This window comes from Tinamus guttatus, unplaced genomic scaffold (genome assembly GCF_059628265.1).
Source record: "Tinamus guttatus ecotype Peru unplaced genomic scaffold, ASM5962826v1 Tinamus_guttatus_pri_ptg000410l, whole genome shotgun sequence".
NCBI classification, from domain to species: Eukaryota; Metazoa; Chordata; class Aves; order Tinamiformes; family Tinamidae; genus Tinamus; species Tinamus guttatus.
The window spans coordinates 798250-812558 of NW_028288944.1; the positions used below are offsets into that span (position 1 = coordinate 798250).

The 14309-nt window shown below is 39.9% G+C and overlaps 1 protein-coding gene across 1 annotated transcript in view; it reads left to right on the forward strand.

Moving 5' to 3' along the window:
* Window positions 1–12697, forward strand: part of PALM2AKAP2 (PALM2 and AKAP2 fusion) — a 121597-nt gene extending 108900 nt beyond the window's left edge. The window contains exons 6-7 of the mRNA XM_088531369.1: window positions 6514–6615; window positions 10879–12697. Coding sequence (XP_088387495.1) covers window positions 6514–6615; window positions 10879–11633 — 857 coding nt within the window. The 3' untranslated portion in view covers window positions 11634–12697. The remainder of the gene's footprint in view (window positions 1–6513; window positions 6616–10878) is intronic.
* Window positions 12698–14309: the final 1612 nt, after the last annotated feature.

Consider the following 14309-nt stretch of genomic DNA (forward strand, 5'->3'; position numbering starts at 1 on the left):
TTTTTCACCTGATAAACAATCAGTTTTCTCGTGTGCACATACTGTAATCATAAATGCAAAGCTAAATGCAAAGAAGAGGACTCTTCTTAATTTACAAGATCAACCTGTTTTTGATTAATACTAGATTGCTTCACTGGTATATTCTCTGTGCGATGATTCTGACAAGAAGAAAAACTTGCATAGATGGATGAGGATGTAGTAATTCCCGGTTTATGAGTTCAGTGTCCTGAATATGTTTGATGACACTAAGTCTTGATTTGTAAGTCTACGTGAATGAGTGAGCAAAAAATCTGGATTGTTCTCAAGTAGCTGAACCCTTTTAATGCCACTCAGTGGATCCATCTGCAGACAAATCTGTGTACCAGAGACTCATTTTTAGTATACACCTTTGAACAGGCCATATGCAAAATATTGAGGTCAGAACTATGACCTCTGGCTGCTGAGCAAGTCAACCAGGTGCCCATTCTTAGAGCAAACATGAGAAATATGTAGGAGCATCCTGATAAATACACTGCACATTTGCACAAAACAAATCACAGTGTAGTATATGAGCTGACTCAAAAATCACTGAATTCTTTGAAAGATTAGATTAGATTAGAAAAAGTATCTCTTGGTCTCAAATATAGTGTTCCATGAAACCAAGCTAAAGTATGTTTTTGTAACAACATTTTATTACGGATCTCAAGATTAAATTCACAATTTACTACAAATACATTTCCTGTCTCCTCAATCATTCTCCATATTATATTAATGCACGTGACTCCTAAATGCTCCTTAACAACAGTCCGTTACAACAATTGCCCTAAAATGTCAAGATCATTTGACTTCTCATTCCATACTTGCAGCCTCTCAGAGTGTGATGCCATTAGCAAATTTTACATGCATGAGAGCAAATCCCATCTCCCAAGTCTATAATAGATGTATGGAAGAGAGACAGAGTACTATTCAAGCTACTTGAGGGAGCAGTTTCTCAAGTAATTTTGCACATATTGTAGCTGCAGGCAGCAATTTTCAGGCAAGAGCATCTATCTACATCTTGAAAGTACTTACCATGGGGAACACAGAAGCAACCTTTAGACATATCTTGGGGTTGCAAAGTTATGAAACCTAAAATTCAGGAGTGAGTCTGGAGATAGCAGAGATCTCAAGGCCTTTTTTTCTTGTGGTTGATTGATTGAAGCAGATATGCAAAGTGATCTTCAGAATTTTGACTAGAGAAGAGCAATGACTGTTCCTATGAAAAATGTTGATCAACTCAGCTACTGCTACCTTTTTGCTACAGTACTGCTAATTTATTGTAAAATTAATTAATGGTGTTTCAGAAAGAAGATTCCAAAAGAAGTAAATCAAATGTAGTAAAAAACACATTTTGTTTTGGGAAGATTCATTTTTCAGGAGCTAATATTAACTAGTAAAAAGGTCTTCCCTTTTAAGTTAAAGATCCAGTTCAGAAGTCTCCATTTCTTTTCAGAATTTTAATTACCTTCAGATGTGCCTCTGGTGAGTTTTGCTGCAGTTCATGAACAGCTCAAGAGAGGAGGACAGGGTCCCTCCTGGACAAGCCTTGGGGTCCCTCCCAAGTGTTCAGGAGCCTTTGTGACTCCTGCAAGACACATCTCTTTAGATGCATAGTGATAAAAATGTTAGTTAGAAATATGAAACCGTAGTTTTCCCACGTTTTTTTCCCTCCATACCCCATTGGGTTCAGAAAGAATCAAATCTGCTCTTCAGATTTTACATGCTTTCAGCAGACCATTCTCTTACAAATTGAGGCAGAAACAAGGATAACCTTGGATTTCTGAAGAACTGACAGAAAGCTGAAAAATAATACAAGAGAAAAAGTTGTACATGCAGAACAAGTGTATTATCCCTACAAAGGGAGCATGGAATATAGCTAAAGTAACTAGCACTATTCTCTACTCGTTATATCTCTTCTCAGCAACTGGTCCTTCATAGCTGAGACTATGAGATGCTCAAGGATGGGCCTAGGCCATCCTCTAAGCAGTTCTATGGAGCTAACTGTGTTCTGCTGCTCTAGAGAAGATCTAGGTGCAAGCCATCATCCTCACACAGGCCTATGCACGAAAGAGGGCAAGATGTGACTATGCATCTCCATATAGTAAAAAAGTGAGCAAGTCTTTTATTTTCTGCTGACAACAGCCTGTGAGTGCAGCTGATCACATCAGGCATAGAAAAGTATATAACTAACTGAGAAAGAGTTGATAATAGACTTTTCCTCCTTTAAAAAACGTGTAGGACTTGTCTTGTAGCAGTCTCAGTGTTTGTAGAGATCAGCAATCAGCCTGGCATCCATTCATTACTCCCTCTAGGGGAAAACAGCAGCAGCCATTAAATGGGTACTAGAGGAAAACAAAACAGAAACCCAAACCAACAAACGAAGCCATCGGTTTGCGACAGCTTCATCAATTGCTGTCATATACATAAATCTCACATTAATTTCCTCTGTATCCATTCCTGCATTTATTCTAAATGTGGTGACGCTGTGGCTTGCTTCACAGTCATATTCCTGTGCATGTTTTAGTGTCATATATAACAATGGCACAGCTTCTGAGTGTGCACAAAGCAAAGCAAAGCTGCAGGCGTTCAGAGGAAAGGGGAAGAAGCAACAGTGAGCAGTGCTGGCCAAATAGGTGGGCATTCTTGACCTTCCCACCGAGTCGCATGAACCTTCCCAGAAGCTGGCTGTATTTGGAAATGAGCATTTCCGAGCTCATTTAGGCACAAACAGCACAAACCCTACATTTTCACGGGTATGAGCACGCTCCGCCTCCAACAGGTCACCACACAACAGAAGGCAGAATGGAAAAGCCAAAGTTGGAGTATATGGGCTTCTCGCCCACAGCTGTGTTTCTGCCAACCTGTGGTGCCCCAGCAGCTTGGTGAGCTTGGGTCACTGACAAAGCCCTGTGAACTCTTCTCTCTCTAACAAATGCAATGCAAACATCTGTTTTGTGTGCCTGTGTATCTGTGGCTCTATGTATGCATAAAATAAAAGCCACATTAATATCTGGTGTGATGCCCTTGATTGCTGAGTTTTCCTCAAGGGACATTGTCCCCTGCTGCCTTTGGCCACTTACATGCAAACTGCACATTGCTACTTCAGCCAACATGGAGAAGCCACAATCACAGTAACTCTACAGTTTACAAGTTGTTATTAAAAAGGACATGTCCGAAAGGAAATTATCCTTGCCATGAAGTGTGAAGGGAAAAGTAATCGCAATGCAGCAAAGTAATTCATGGTATAATTTAATTGGCTTCAGCAGAGTTTCATTAGGAATCTGTGTTACACAAATCCTCAACCAAGATTTAAGTAGAAACCTCTGCCTGAAGTTGACATGAATTAGCATATATTTGGCAAAGATAAGGGTCTGGAAAACTGGCCAGGACTGTTTAGCTCACAAAGCATTGCTTAGAGACCATTACAGTTTCCTCTGCTCCATTCTTCATCAGCAGTCCAGCCAAACAGCAAGGCAGATGAACGCATCCTCAAAGCAGCTGAATGCACATCTTTGTTGCCTTCTTTCCTCATGTCTTGTAAAAACTCAGCAGTGACTGGTTTTCACTTGTAAATTTTTAAATAGCCCTTTTATTGGCTCTGTATCTATTGAAGTGTGTGACTGCCACAATTACAGTACAGTTGCTCAGCTGAAGTCAGATCCAGGCTATTCAGCTGTTAGAAAAGCTTCCTGCTCAAGCCCTGTTTTCATAGCCCTGTAGCCTCGGTGCGCAGGCTGCAACCTGTATTCCCTGTGGTGTGGCTCTGCAGAGCCCCAGAGGACCTTGCTGGTTGAACAGGCCCTGCCCATGAAGGTTGAATTTGCAGGTTTTAGACACTGATTTTAGTGGTAGTTGGGTTTTTTTCAAGTTAACCAACTCATCGAATAATGAGCTCATCTAATATCTGGCCACAAGTCTGTGTGGCAACTACTTTGAGAAGTTTTGAAGATTCAGTTTTGCGTACACAACCTTGAAGAACTCTCTGGCCCTATATGCTTTGCAAAGGACCTATCAGTCTAATAATATGGAAAATGCACATGATGCAATGCAATAATTCTGAAATGCAGTTTGCTTTAATCAGTACAAAATGCCACATAACTTATTTTATGGCATTCTTAGATATTAGTAACTCACCAAATTTTGGAAAAAAAAAATCTGAATAGAGTGAGTTCAAATATCTTTATGTTCCATGCTACTTCTCATGTGAACAATCCTAATTATGTCTTATCTTTCTAAAAAAGCTCTCTTACCTTGCTGAAAGTAAGGTAGCAGGAAATGACCATGTTCCTGCCTCTTCATTCTGTTTTGGAAATGCAGGAGCTGATAGAGTAAGAAAGACCCAATCAAATGTCCCATTTCTGACAAGTGGCACCACTAGTTACTTCAAAAGAAAAAGAAAGTTACTTCAAAAGAAAGCCCATTCCTACACTGTTCCCTTTCCAGTCCAGTACTTAGAGATAGTTAGGAAACAGGAAGCAACATTTTTAGTATTTATTCTAAGTAATATCCAAAGACGTTTCTAAACTAAATCAATATCAGCAATATTGTGTCTTAAGGCAAGATGGGAAACACTTGTTATAATCAATTAATCTGATCAGTGTCAAAGTAAGAATTACACTATCAAGCTGTAGAATTAATCTCACACTGCCAACATGGTCAGCTCAGTTCCAAGTACCATTACTGGAAAAACATTTTCAGAGGATTTTTCCAAATGAAGCTGGACCCTGGGAGGAAAATTGCACCCTTGCATTTCTTGTTGCCCATGGTGTGAAGTCTGAATGATTCGTTAAGAAGCGCAGATATTTATTAATTATTCCCACAGGTGGACAGATAAGTCTGCCACTTAATTCACTGAGTGACCATGTACTGAAATTCGTGTTGCAGCTGTACAAACTCTGTGGGATGAGTAATTCCTTTCCAGATTTCTTCCTGTTCTGGAATACAAACTGCCTTCTTATTCCAGTGCCTCAAAGCAGTCCTCCTGAAAAAAATTACTTTAGTCTGAAAAAAACTCTTCTAAAAAAAATGATTTGTGTCTTCAGTAATGGCCTGGTCACTGGCTAATGGTGTTTCCTAAAATAACAGTGCAAAGCATTGTACCAATTTTTCATCAAGACAAGAAAGCAGACAAGTTGTGAAAGAAAGCAGATGTTACTGGTCATTGCTCAGTCAGTCATGTCCTAAATAATTATTTCTCTTAGGGTGTATTGCTAAAAATAGAACATAAAAACTTTCAGGAGATACTACGCATTCAATATACAAAAGCCCATTTGCCAAGACTCCTATTTGTCCATTGAAGCATGAATTAAAACAGTATTTCCCTGGCTGAGTACTTTCAAACTCGTCTGCTAAAAACTGAACTTTTATGTAACTTTCTTGCTCTCCCGAATGAATTTGCGCTGTGCCTCTGTGCCATGCTCCGCTTGCACAGAAAACAGAGTAAAGAGTGAGAGGTTCCTTACTGAAGTCACATACGTTGTTCCAGAGGTGAAGTGTCCTCTTGAAGCCTGTGGCTGTCATCTGGCCATGCCACGCAGCAATGCTGGACACTGCGGGCTGTTAGGCTGGAGAACCATATCACAGTTAACAGGCCCAGTTTTCCTGCTGAAGGGGCTTTGGAGGGAAGCAACATACTCTTATCTTTTTATTATTGCTGTTCATTTATTCGAAACACAGACTGAAAACCAGCTTTTTGCACATCTCTCCTCTGAGCTCTGCTCTTAACTCTGAGTCCTTAGCAGAACCACATGGACTAGCTACATTAACTCTGCCATAAAACCTCTCCTAGCTAAGCTTCCCTAAGATGGGAAGCTTAGCTAATATTTGTAAATCTCCCTTAAAGTCTCACTTCTAAAGAACGTCCGCAGCTTACGCTACACAAGCATAAGCTGAAAGGTAAAGCAAATCAGTTCTTTAAGCTGTGTTTCTACTAATTGGGGGTTTGCTAAGAGTTTGCACATACTGATTATCACAGCAGGCACCATATCAGACAGTACCTAGAGAGGATTTCCTTATAACCTAAACTTTAGCTTTAGGAACAAAATACCAAATGCAATAATGTCAGAACACCCAGTGCAAAAGACATGCTTTTTCCTTCTTTTCAGTTGACACTATCATATTTAGATTTTTATGTTTCTATTTGAAATACTGTTTTTTGTGTGTATCACATTAAACTTGCTCCTTCCCCCCACGCACACACACGCTGTTTTAAAGGTCACTGACTTGATAAATCCAGAACCTCCTGACAATTAATTCGATGTGTTCAACTGACATAAAGTTTGAGTCATCTGCACCCATTCCCTCCTACCTCAGCTAGTCTATTGAACACCAATCACATGACAGTGACTTTGCACTTTGTTTACTTTGATCCAATTATATAGTACAAAGCTCCAATGTCTATTGTGTGGGCTGATAACTTAACACTCTGCTGTCTAAGCAATGAAGCCACTGGTGCTCGTAGCACGAACCTAACTGTTTCCTGTTCTCTGACACCAGATGCAGTAAATTACATTTACTCCCAGATCCCTGAACTCCCAACCCTCTATTCACGAACAGCAGAGCCAGTTCCTGGGCGGGACGGAGCGAGCAGAGTAGCTGGTAAGTCTTGAGGAGCTTAGTGTTGTAATACCAAGCAGTAGCCATGAACTCTGTGCTCTTATATTGCCTTAATGGGACTGGTGTCCAGATATCATTTAAATGCCAGGAAATTCCACTTGCTTTGTATTTTGTGAATAAGCTGAGCAGCAACAAGTAGTCTCAAAACAATGGGTTTGAACTACACACGACTAGTATAGGAAATGTGTCCAGTTTTTACTGAAGAGAAACATGGTGTTCTTTCCATCTCTTCCGATACCTATGTGTGATATCAGGGCCATATTTTTTTTCCTTCATTGTACCCATTCAGCCCCGTTAAGATAAATGAGATGATACACAGGCACTTGCATGACCTCATATGTGACTTTTGCATCATTTTACACTAATTTATATTGTGCTCTTCCTTCTCGGGGAGGATAAGGAAGAATTGCAGTGTGTTTTGTAGTTAGAGTCATACAGAGAATTTCCTAATTCTTCTTCTTTTTCAGATTATGTATGTATCCTAAATGTTTTAATACTGTTGTTAAACTATGATTTTCTTAATTTCAAGATCCTTCTATTCTAAATAATGTACTCCCTATCTCAATACCAAATTGCTGGAGGCTAGGTAAGAGGTATCACAAGGAGTGTGAGTGAAGGGTGGTTTACTTGAAATGCAGGTTAAAAATCAAGGCAAAGCATCACCTGGAGATAAAACATAGTACATTTCTACAGCATATGTTATTTATCCAGAGGTCTTGTTGCAACGTGTTGCAAAAACTTCCCTTAAACATGGGCTTTCCATGATCTGACCCTAAAGCAAGGTCAGCCATAATTTTCCCTAAATATTTCATCTCATTTAGCCAACACAAATAAAATAATCATTTCTTTCAATACTTGGAGGGCTTATATATTTCTTGCTAACCACACTCTGTGAATGCAGTCACGTAAAGAAAAGGCATCCAGTGTGCTCTCAAAGGTGGTCTCTTAAGCATCCATCTTAGTACCTAGCTCAAAGTCTGTTACGTTACTTTTTTAAAGAAACAGTCTTTCCCACTTACAGGTAGAGGCAGAACCCTTTCATATGCACATTGGGATCTTGTCATGAAGCACTGCATCATGTCACGCTCTAATTAAAGCTTGTATAGAAAACTGTACTCACGCACACACACCATCATCTCCAAATCTGCTTTCAGTTTCAACTCTGTTATCAGATAGTTTTGTATTGCATTAACAGAGCATATTTTGAAGTCAATAAGGTCTCCTTAAATAAAGGAAGTTTTAGAAAACAGCATTAGTAACTTTTCTGAGAAGCTGTGATGCTGGGTTTTCCTGTGGAAACCAAACATTATGCCTGCAAACAGATTAGCGAGATTCTGTTGTTCCTTTTTCTCGTGGTATCATATTTCAATAGTGAACAGCTCTCTAAAACATTTGCTTAGATTTATGCATTTACTTTCCCCAGTAGTTTTAATGTCATCCCTGGGGTAAGTCACAAAGCTCTTATATGTCACTATCTTAAAGCTGCCTCGGAAATCATAAAAAGAATGTTCACAAGAAATCATAATGTAATAGTGGCAAATGTGTAAGCAAATCAGGCAAACTTCAAATACACATGGATATCACCACACTGGCTAATTTTCTAAATCAGATCATTAAGTAGTCACAGTCTTCTAAGCAGCATTGGAACCTACTGTCACCCAAAACCCTCCAGATTTTTAGGATATTGTTGCTTTCCAGTACTGGTTGTTGTAGACAGACAGATGTAGCCTCCAGCCCTTCTTAAATATGACCGAGTCCACGTGGCTTAAATATTGAATTTCCCCTGTCTGCCTCAGAATTTGGGCTCCTCAGTTGTGTGCCCCACCAGGTATTCATCACTGCTGAATGAATTTTTTTAAGGCTAAAAAGGACGTGGCAAGTTGCACTGAAAATATGTGCAATAACATGTCAGAAAAGAATATTTCAAAGGAAAAACAGCAGTCTTCTGAAATTGTGCCTCAGATAACTTTTGCTTTTCAAACAAGAGGAAAAGCTCAGAACCCCAGTGAGAGCTGGGGATGCAGCTTTTCAGTGAGAAGGTGGTCTGCTGCCAGTCAGCTGGCTAGAGGTAACCTTGTTCTGCACAGCTCAGGTGCTCAGCACATATCAGGAACCTGCCACACCTGATGTTCTGGAGATGTTCATTCTCTCTCCTAGCTCAACTTCAACGCAGTTTAACTGCCTGCCACTCAGAAACTTGCCCACGTGCCAGCTTTAACATCTACATTATAGGTTACTCACTCATGTTTCTACCTTTCAAGCTTACCTTTACCTCCAAGGACTGAGGTCTCATAGCCCTTCAATGTTAGCTGCCCCATGGCTTAACTGTTTTCCTCTTGATGGTATCATTATGTTCAGCCTGAATCTCCCCTGTTTCAAGGTGTGCCCTCCTGCTGTGCACCTCACAGAAGAGTTTGGCTCCATCTTCTTAGCAGCTTCCTTGTGATTACTGGGGAACTGTTTTAGGTAGTTCAGCTGTCATACCTCAAAGACGAGGAGAGAGTTCATAAGCTTAATATCTATACTTCCTTAAGAAAATGGATGTTCCTGCTCTCAGGGACATGATTGCTAAAGACTCATGAATCTCATGAATAAAAGATGGTCTTTGGGACACTCTCTTAGCTGGATTCTCTATCCTCCAACTCAGTAAAGATGCTTGTGTGATAGTGCATTTGATCAAATCAGCCCTATCAGGTGGTAGATCTGAGCGCTCACCCTTTCACTCACAGCAAGGCAGCAAGGCCCAATTTTGGGTGGCCTGCCAATCAGATTGCACACTAGGTTCTCACACCAATAGATTACTTTTCTGTACAGAGTTATAGAGGTGTTCATGATGCACAACATGATAAGGTTCCTAGTTCTGATGACAGACTTCACTTAGGTATACAAAAGAATGCTGCAGTCTTTGAATAGTCAAAGTGAAGGAAGATACTAAAACCAGAGTGTTTTTTTTTTTATAGTAATGATGTTTTAAATACAAACATGCATGCTACATTGATTTGGAGAAAGGGATGTTCTGTACCCATTAAAAAAGAAAGATGATCACAAAGCCAAACACATCGTTTTGTAATACTCCCAGGTAAGGTAAATCATGATTATACCAACGAGCTTCATTGATGGAAATGGGCATGATAAGTCCTGTAGTAAATTGTAATCAAGTGTCTGTGGATGTCCTCAAAAATGAAATTGTTTTCTTCTGCATATGAGGAATTCTTAAATAGGTGACAACTTAGGGAAAATCTGTGAAACTTTTGCACGTTTTTCCTCGGAAATCTGTCTAATGAGAGTGCATTCTCACTGTGGGTTAGAGTGGTGCAGACTGCCTCTCTGTTCCTACTGTGCGGTCTCTACAGTTTTCTTCTCGTTACTGACTCCTTAATAGCTAGAAATGTTTCATTGCTATTCCCGAAAAGCATCCATTACCCATGTATTTATCCTTTCTTTCAAGATGGCAGTTCATTGTTATTTTTTTCTTCAGCTTCCTGTTTTGGAAATTATGGAACCCCTTTGGAAATGGGTTTCATTCAGAAATATGAGGGAGCACTTCAGTGTCGTTTTTACACAATCTTAATCTGCAAGCAGAGGTCACAGTGTAAATACCTTGGTATGACAGCCAAGAAACCTACTCTTCCACAAGTCTGCTGGGAGCAATTGCTGCATTCCTGTCTGAGTTTGTTGTCCCATCTGTAGACCAGAGGTAAACAATAGTTCTTTACCTCTGTAGGATTTATGAGTGCAACAATGGAAGAGTTAAGCAAGCACAAAGTATTGATAATAAAACAACCTGTGTGTTACTAGCATCAAATAAAACTTGTTACCAACTAATGGGCTGTTTGATGATAGGAAGGGAAAAGAGAGCAGGGAGATACTGGACGTGTTTCTTTGAACTCAAGCCAAGTTCAAAAAGGGAAAAATGCATGCTGTCACCTCCCTTTGTCAAAAGTACACCTAACCCAAAATGCTCTTCACGCTTCTAATTGACCAGAGATGGTTCCATGCAGAGTGAGCTGGAAGACTGTCTCCAGTGTACAGCAGGTGTGCCTAGCCTCCAGCTGCATAAAGATCTGTGGTGCAATAACTATCTCTGTTCACAGTGTGCGTCCCACCTCTAACGTAGAATGCTTGGCCCTTTAGAGACAGGAGATAGGGAAAAGGACACCATAGTTTTCTTTGTTTGTTTGGCAATTAACCATTCACTGGCTTTTTCTGTTGTAACATGCACTTCCTCTCTTGTTTTCATTCAAGCTTTGTACACCATGGAAATTAATGTGGAGAAAGACAAACAGACAGGAGAGACCAAGATTGTCTCTGCTTCACCTATTGGCCCAGATGGGGCCCATCAAAAAGGATTCAAAGTCTATGATGATGGTACCAAGGTAGTCTATGAGGTTCACTCTGGTGGCACAGTGGTAGAAAATGGAGTACATAAATTAAGCTCAAAGGACGTAGATGAACTTATGCAAAAAGCTGGACAATCAAGTGTAAAAGGAGGGTATGAAACGGTGACTGTGTCAGACAGAAATGTGATAGCAGATGGAAACTTTAGCCATATGAAGGAGCAAATGCTCTTCAAGGAGGCAAAGCTGGAAATGGTACGCAAACCCAGCAAAGGGCAGCCTGCAAACCCTCAGCCCCAAGATAAATCCTGTGGTGGTGGTGGTGAAGCCCCAGAGGCCGGCACAGATCAGCCAGTGACCATGATATTTATGGGCTACCAGAACATCGATGATGAAGAGGAGACAAAGAAAGTGCTGGGCTATGACGAAACGATCAAGGCAGAATTGGTCCTGATCGATGAAGATGACGAGAAGTCGCTGCGGGAGAAGACAGTGACAGACATCTCCACCATGGATGGAAACGCTGCTGAGCTGGTCTCTGGCAGGCCTCTTTCAGACACGACAGAGCCCTCGTCTCCAGAGGGGAAAGAAGAAAGCCTGCCCTTGGAAGCCGCCCCAGGTACACAAAAGAAAAAGCGCTGTCAATGCTGTATTGTCATGTGAACACTTCCTCCTTCCCTGTTCCAGGCAACACCTGCTCCATCACCTACCTAGACCTCACTGTACTTCTAACTGCAATACTGTGAACTGGAAGTGGTTGCCTCCATTGCCTTGCAGTTGGGTTGCTTTGATTTCTAGTTCTCCAGGAAGATGAACACATGGTTATTTTCCCATCAAGCATACTACTAGCGGGGTTCAGGGAGATTTTTTTTTCTTACTATTAGAGAGTGAGAGGTAAATGAGAAACTAAACAAATGTATTCATATTTATTTGATTTATATATATATTATATATACGATGAAATCACTTTTTACATTTTTCTTTGGATATCTGGCAGGCTTGATCAGATTCCTAAGATTGTGTGGGACTCTGAATTTCATAGCAGCTGGATATGACAGCCTTAAAAATTTTGGGTTTTTTAATCATATTTTAAAATTATGTTATAGATCCTATTTTTTTATTTTTCGTTGGAAGGCTTAGGAGATTTTATTTTTTTAAATTGCTAAAACTCAGCTAAGTCCTTCCACATTTTTTTCATAATTTTTGTTTTATAGTAATTTTTCAGTTTAGTTTGAGGTGTCAAAAATACCATCAGCCATTTCTGCTTATTGGTAAACCCAAAAGTGGACTTTAATTTTCTTTCTGAAAAATGTATGAAAGATGATTTTGCCTTATATAAATCTTCCAGATTACAGTATTGTATGTGTACTTCATCTCCCTAAATTATAGTTGAAATTAACTTGACATGAAAGAGATGCAGCTGTCACTCCAACTGAGATGGAGTCACTGATCTAATTACTTGCCTTTCAGTAACTCTGCCAATGTTTATACATAACGTTTTCCTGCTAAACTCCAGTGGATGAGAGATATTGCTTTCTATTTCCTTAGAATAGAAAATGAACTTCCTTCACAGTCTGACCCTGTTCCCATTGAAATTGGTAGTGAAATTCTTATTGCTGACAATGGGAATAGGGGCAGATTTTTGTTTTGTAACTCTTGGGAAAGTATCATTTATTGAGTGTACCTGTGGTGCACCTACCTATTCAGAGACGATAGGTCTGATCCTGTGATGCTTATCCAGGTAAAACTCCTGCAAAGGCCTGCCAGAGTTTTGTTTGAGCTGCTGTTTCAGGAGGAGAGCCTAAAACCACAAGATAAGCATTTGCAAAATTTGCTAGTGATTTTGGATGCATTTTAAAAGGACTTGATTATCAGCATTTTTTATCTGCACTCTGAAATTTGGGCATTTTAGGAAGATCTCAAACTGAACATGTGAAAAGGAGAAAGCATCCAAAATCAGTAGATGTTTCTTTGGTTTTGGTCCTTTTATTCTAACTACAATGGAAAAGCAACCAACTTTTTTCATTGCAAGATATTATGAGCCTAATTTTTGTCTCATATTGGCTTTATGTAAGTGTAATTTCACTTACTTCAGTAGTCTTCATCTAGGATTACACCTGTAGAAGTGAGATTAAATATCAGGATTTATATTTTCTGGTATTGTTAACAAATACTGGAGATTACTTTGAAGTGACTTTGAAACTATGAGACTTCAGAAAAAGAATAACTGCAACTGAAAAAAAAAACACTAAAAAAAAAAAAGAAAGAAAGAAGGAAAACGACAGAAAGCCTCTTTCCAGCCTGAGGTGGTTCCTATAATATTTCTGTTCTTTCTTGGATGGTGCTTTTACTGCATTAATTGTTAGTCCAGAGCATCTGATTAAACAGAGGTCTTGCTCTGTACTCTTTTCTTTCTGTGCCAGTAGGAAAGACACTTGTTCATGACAGTGGTTGATATATGGCACTCTAAAAACACACACAAAATGCAAAAGCTATATCCTGTGTTAGGTCACTTATCTATCATTATGGAGCTGGTTATCATAACATTTCACAACTATCCAGGTGATTGTGAGGGGAAAAAAAAAAAGGCCAGTAGATTAGGAAAAGAAGGTTACATCAATATGACAACTTCAAAAATTACACTGGCCTCCATACCCACTACAGTGGCCTGATTTAACTCATAATAGATTTCCATATGCTCCCTCAGCCTCCCTGGGGAGTTTTGGATAAGAGAAGGACCAAACTTGCCAACAGAAACTCTGCAAATCATCACTTCACTCAGGCTTCTGTGGTTAACAGTTTTATCAAGGAAAGGAGGGTGGCTGCAGCAATCTTGTATTTTAATAGTATGTCTGGTGGCTGCTTGTTAAAAACTGTGTTGGAAAATAGCAGCTTGGTTTTTTTTTTTTTTTTTTTTTTTGTCTGTTTGTTTTTCCAGAATACTAAATGATAACAACCAAAAAAAAAAAAAAAACACTCAGCATTTCTTAAAATGAGGCCATGAGTTTTCATCTCCAGTGTGCTCTTAATGACCTCCGCAGCCTCATGCACAGCAAGCCAAGGTGTGGATAAGCAACCTCACGAGACTGAGTTACCCTGGCTTCCTAAATCACCACTTGTCAGCTTGGCTGTGGTACCCAAACTCCGAGACCATCGCTGATGCCAACTAACAGCATTTCATGGTTTGTTCTGCACTCCCAATGTACCCGGTGAGGGCACCACAACCCAGCTGACAAGGAACAGCCCACACAGCTGTTACCACCTCTCCATAACCTGACCCAGCTCATATGGTTAGGAAACAGTGGCTTGCAATGGCCGAAACTACCCAGGGAGCTAATT